This window comes from Pseudorasbora parva, chromosome 4 (genome assembly GCF_024679245.1).
Source record: "Pseudorasbora parva isolate DD20220531a chromosome 4, ASM2467924v1, whole genome shotgun sequence".
NCBI lineage: Eukaryota > Metazoa > Chordata > Actinopteri > Cypriniformes > Gobionidae > Pseudorasbora > Pseudorasbora parva.
The window spans coordinates 25,282,245-25,288,176 of record NC_090175.1 but is presented as its reverse complement, the minus strand read 5'-3'; the positions used below and the strand labels follow the sequence as shown (position 1 = coordinate 25,288,176).

The 5,932-nt window shown below is 35.9% G+C and overlaps 1 protein-coding gene across 1 annotated transcript; it reads right to left on the bottom strand.

The window, feature by feature from the left end:
* Positions 1–761: 761 nt before the first annotated feature.
* Positions 762–4,115, bottom strand: LOC137073981 (B- and T-lymphocyte attenuator-like). Its single transcript, XM_067442694.1, is given in 5 exon segments — positions 762–1,111; positions 1,200–1,240; positions 1,345–1,464; positions 1,910–2,245; positions 3,898–4,115. Coding segments are annotated over 5 exon segments (888 nt in total). The 5' UTR covers positions 3,983–4,115; the 3' UTR covers positions 762–805.
* Positions 4,116–5,932: the final 1,817 nt, after the last annotated feature.

Below are 5,932 nucleotides of genomic sequence, written 5' to 3'. Positions count from 1 at the left end.
ACCCCGGTTACTCTGGCTCAACTTCTCAAGTCGAAGTCGAAGAAAAGTTTCAAACTTTTCAAACAAAAGTTCCGATTTTTGTATTCGCTATGTTCATCACAGTTTTATGTAACAGCAGCAACCAAAAGAGCCGATCTTTTCTTCCAAAGTTTTCTTCACAATGCGATATTAAAGAGATGGCGGCCCCTCTCTGTAACAGCAACAAAAACAACTGTTGCATTAATAGCGTACACATTTTCATGTCGGTCCTAACAGAGACAGGCGCTCATTCAAATTCAAATGTTTATCGCTCTGAATTTTCATCAAGAATAGTTGTCCTGCTGTTAGGCATTTGTCAGCTGTTAATTATGTGTATTGCTAAACCACATAGTAAAATAAATCTACGAAAAAGCATGATAAATGACACGTTTCAAATACCACTTTAATTTAGCACATTAACAGGATCATCCACTGTAGAAGCCATTGTCATTTATGGTGTGGTCCTGCTACACGAGGCGCAAAACCAGTCTCCACAATAATTGTGTTTGTTGTTTGTTGTTTTTTTTCAATAAGGGAGCTGTTAAATTGTTTTTGTAAATGTGAGAACACTTCTCTATTAATGCGTGCCAGACTTCTGAGATACCAGCAGCCTGTAGCCATCATACAAATTATAAATAGATGTGTCCAAAAGTTCAGATTCTTACTCCTTATAGAGAGTATTTTATAATCATTTCTTAGGGCAGAATGTCAAATGAGTGTCCATTGAGTGTCCAAGTCATTTCTCAGTATTCTTTTTTTTAAGTGTCTAAGTAAAAGATTTACTGAATCACCGGAACCGGACTGCAGCATATTCTGAAGGTTCTGCTTCTTGTTCTTTTCGTGCTGTTCTTCTCGGCCCTCTTGACATAGCCTGGTGATTCAAAGAAGCATACACAAGAGCATTCTCTCCTTCTCCTCTTTCTGCGCAGACAGTGTTGTGTCTACCATCTGAAACTCTTCCAGCTGATGATGCTCCTCTGATAGGTGGAGTTTCACAGCTACGGTATAAAGCAGAGGTCAGCTGGTCTGAGGGGGGACGGGTGTTGTGATGGGGATGAGGAGGAGGCTGGTCACTTCTTGGTGTTTCCATGTACTGTAGAAGTGAAAACAGGGTATTTAAGATCTTTTTTTCAGCAGATATAATAAACAGTTCTACGGACCAAATTAAAAATAAAATCTACCTGTTTTGTATTTGCAATTTCTTTTCTTGTGGATTTTTTCCCTGTGGAACATTTCACAGAATCATCAAACAGACATAAAATCTATTGGATTGGTTTTATTGTAAGAAAAAGTTAAAATCTTATTGCATATTCCTAGACCACTCACCTTGGCATCTGATGAAAAGTAACGTTACAGTCATAACTATGAGCACCAGTCCTGCTATTCCACAGCAGATGTACACATACGGCCAGAGCCATTGCTGATCATCATCGTGAATGTTATCACCTAGGCGTTGAACAAAAGATTAGTACTTATGCTGTACTTATTAGACATGCACATTAATGCAATTTGACTTTATAAAAACTAAAACTAAAAGTTGACAGTAATATGTATGGTAATGGTATTATTAACCCTTACTTGTTTTGCTTCGATTGTGTGAAATCTCATCTTCTTTATTATCTACTGGAAATATTTAAAATATGTTTTTTTATATTTATTCAACAAAATGTCACTGTAATAAAATAAAAAAATCAAGTCTACAATTGAAAGTGACTGATCACATCGTAATGTTTTTAGTTGGCCAAATTGAATTTCTGTGAATTAAATTGCATCAGTTTGGCCAACTGAAAAATTTTCAGTCACTAGAAAATTTTCATTTGGAGACATTTGGAGATTTTTTTTTTTTACAGTTTAGAATGTTCATATTTACATGTACCCAGTAAAATATAACGTCACTTACATGTCACATTGACTATAATAGAATGGCTAATAGACAGCTTGTTTTCTCTACATCTGTATGAACCTGCATCCTCCATTGAGATGTTCAGGAAAGTCAGGAAAGAAATCCCTTCATACACAGCAGTATTCTTCCACTCAAATTTGATGTAATCTGAGTGATTTAAAGCATTACATTCATTTCCACTGAGTTTGCACCATGAGACTCTTGGGCTCCTGTGACATCCATGTAATGTTACAGTACAATTGATCTTCAACACTGTCGTAACACGAGCTTTAAACACTGTGTTTCGTAACACTTTGACCTGTGGTAAACATTGCTCCTCAGAACCTAAAAGAATAAAGGAAAACAGGGAAAAATGTAGGTAGATTTTAAGTAAATACCATATGACAATATGTGTAATTTATCTTAATTTAAAATCCTGCAAAACTAAAGTGAAGCCTTCTCAACCCTTCTTCAATACTGAAACTGTTTTCTAACTCAAATTAATAAGAATGTTTAAAGGTGTATAACAACAAATATGTAGTCCACATTTTTTTCATTTTAATGTAATTAGCCCCACTATTGTCTCATTAGACACCCCCACCCCAATCCCTAAGTGTAATGCAGTGCAGTTTAAGAATCAGAGGGAAACTTTGTTTGGTCAATGGATTTTTAGCAAAATTATGATCTCCAATTTAACAAATAACTAAAATTCTAAAATCCAAGTGGAATTGAAGCAAATACCAGCTACTTCATAAACATAAAAAATTCGAATTATGCGTAACACTTTAGAATACTGTTCCATCCTTAATGAATAACCAAACAGAAACAAATGAGTAACTGCAATATTAACACTCTAGTAACTATTAACCAACCAGAAACTCTAAGAATTAGAGTAAGTAATTGTGCTTAGTTGAATGTGGTAGTTAACTATTAATTAATTAATTAAACATTATTCATGCTAATTACATAAGGTCTCAGAGAGGTATGTAAAGGCTTGAACTATCACATTCTACTGAGCACTATGACTAATTTGTTGGTAGTGAGTTTCTTGTTAGTTAATAGTAGCAACTAGAATGTTAACAGTGCGTTACTCATTTGTCCCTGTGTAGTCATTAATTAATGACAGAACAGTATTCTAAAGTGTTACCGATTTATGATATTACTTTTTACTACTACAACAAATAAAGGCCAACACTGAATGACAGATGCTGGCCAACACGGGCAGTCACCAAATTACAGTATGTCACTTCTCAGACATTCAACATGTTCAAATGGCAAAAATAAGTGCCGACTAACAACAACAGATGGGTAATAGACTAATCCGACAAAACCCTTGTATTACTGTTGGTCGGCGTCTGTCGGTGCAGTGTGAATTGGATTTAAAACAGCATTCAGTTGTCTATATATATATATATATATATATATATATATATATATATATATATATATATATATATATATATATATTTTTTTTTTTTTTTTTTTAAATAAACTTGTATAAATAAAGATAGTTTGTCTCAAATAAGCAGAACCAAGATATCAAACAAGACATTAAATGTGTTTGGTATTACTGAAGGGAAAACAGCTCGTTTTCAGGGCAACCAAGATATCAAACAAGATATTAAATGTGTTTGGTATTACTGAAGGGAAAACAGCTCGTTTTCAGGGCAACCAAGATATCAAACAAGACATTAAATGTGTTTGGTATTACTGAAGGGAAAACAGCTCGTTTTCAGGGCAACCAAGATATCAAACAAGATATTAAATGTTGTTGGTATTATTGGAGGGGAAAAACAGCTAGTTGTCAGGTCAAAAACAAAACAAAAAAAATGCCAGGTGAAAGGTTAAATAGCAACTGCTCTCTATTCATAAAACAATACACATACCACAACTGTTGCAATACACATACCACAATGTTCCCTAGAAATCACATTTAACAATATTACTCAAACTATATACATTTAATAGGGTATCATAGAGCAGATCTTAATACTTACCGTTTGTGGTGCCGCTGACACTAAGCGATAGCAGTAGGAGAGAAACGGCAAGGTTACAGATGATCTGGAAGACACAGCAGAACATGATTGAAGGTTTTCTTATCAGAGTCGGATAAAATCAAATGTAGAAAATGAGAACTGTGCACAATCGCTGTCATGAGTGTGTGTAGGTATGCATTGGAAAGACCAAGAGTGAAGTGGAAGTGTGCTTTAAGCTGTAAGTTCCTCTTTTACATCTCTCACCATCTCTGTTTCAAATTTCTTGTACTTCTCAACTTGAATCACCTCCTCCTTTGATCATAAGTGCTTTACACCTGTTTTGTCTCTTAGCATTTCTTTGTATTTAAGTTGGCTTTGTCTCTGTCTCTGTATCTCTTGGTTGTTCTTGATTTCCCTCCTTTCGTCATTGAGTGTCAAACCTCATCTAGTGTGTTTGTATTGGTTTCAGGTTGTCTGAACCTTGTCCAGGTTGGTTCAACCTTCATGCAAATGTCGAAGATAAAAAGAATGAACTCACTGACACCTCCTTGTGGATAATGACTGAACAACAGCACAAACTAGATCTACTTGCTTACTATCTGTTGAATAAGCTTATTACACGGCTCTGTGAAATACTTGATTCTGATTGGTCAATCGTGCATTCCAGCGGTATGTTATTCCTTAATAACAACCGCTCATCCGGGTACGAGTTATCTTGACTGGTACTACTTCTATGCTTAACGCTGGCGCCATCTTGTGGCTTAAACAGCCGTGGGATACAATGGAAGACTTCAAGGCAGGTTTCCTTTATAAAGTTGTTAATATAGATATTTTTCTTACACAAACGCATCGATTCGAATCAGAAGGCTCTATTAACCCATCGGAGCCGTGTGGAGCACATTATTTGACAGACAGCTGCATTTTTTATGGACTTCAAGCACAACTACTGCTTGGATTAACATTAGCCTGGACTTTTTTAAATATAACTCCGATTGTATTTGTCTGAAAGAAGAATGCCATTTACACCTATGTTAACTTGAGGGTGAGCAAATCGTAGGCTTGGTTTCATTTTTGGGTGAACTAACCCTTTCAGCATTCATTTTCAACATTTAGCAAGGGCAAAATATTTAATCTCAAGACAATATTTTGAGTCTAATTTATTTGAGACTAGTAGCCGTGTTGTTGCAATAACGAGTCTCTGGGAATCATTTATTTAAATGGGTCTAATATTCATGAGTCTATAATGTGACTCGCTGGTTGTACATTAGTTGTTAACTTTACAACGGGACTTTTAATCCTGTTATTATCAAAGTCGATTTCAGTCATCCAGATTTTCCTCTCGTCTCACAAGTGGAAAATGGGATTTCTTCATTGAGTATCAATCTTACAAACTCGAAGAAATATTAATTTGTTTGATCAGGACAAATAATATTTCATAGGTTAGTACAATTTGTATTACTGAAATAGTAACACAAAAATCAAGCTTAATTTGTAGCTAAGATCTTACGTCATCAGTGACTTCAAATCCATGAGCAAGGCATTCACTTCAATGTAATTATTGGGTTTTAATAGACACTAGAGTATACAAAACTACGATTTCACACAGGGTAAAACATGCATATATGTGGGTGACAAAACAACATACAGGGAAAAATCTAAACTTAACGAATAAAACAAAAGTAATGAGAGAGTGAGGGTGAGAGAGAGAGAGAGTGAGTGAGTGAGTGAGTGAGTGAGTGAGTGAGTGAGAGAGAGAGAGAGAGAGAGAGAGAGAGAGAGAGAGAGAGAGAGAGAGAGAGAGAGAGAGAGAGAGAGAGAGAGAGAGAGAGAGAGAGAGAGAGAGAGAACAATTCCAAGTCTCGCACGAGAACTCCGGTCTGACGCACATGCAATCTCGCATTGTTTAATTGTCACATCGCACGTGTGTTTAGTTGGGAAACGTAGTTTGCACATCAGAGAGAGTTGTCGGCGATTCTTGTTCAGTCATGCAGTGTGAACCTCTCTATCACCAATCCATCGGTCAGTGTGAACACAGCAGTGACTGAATGCCACCCCA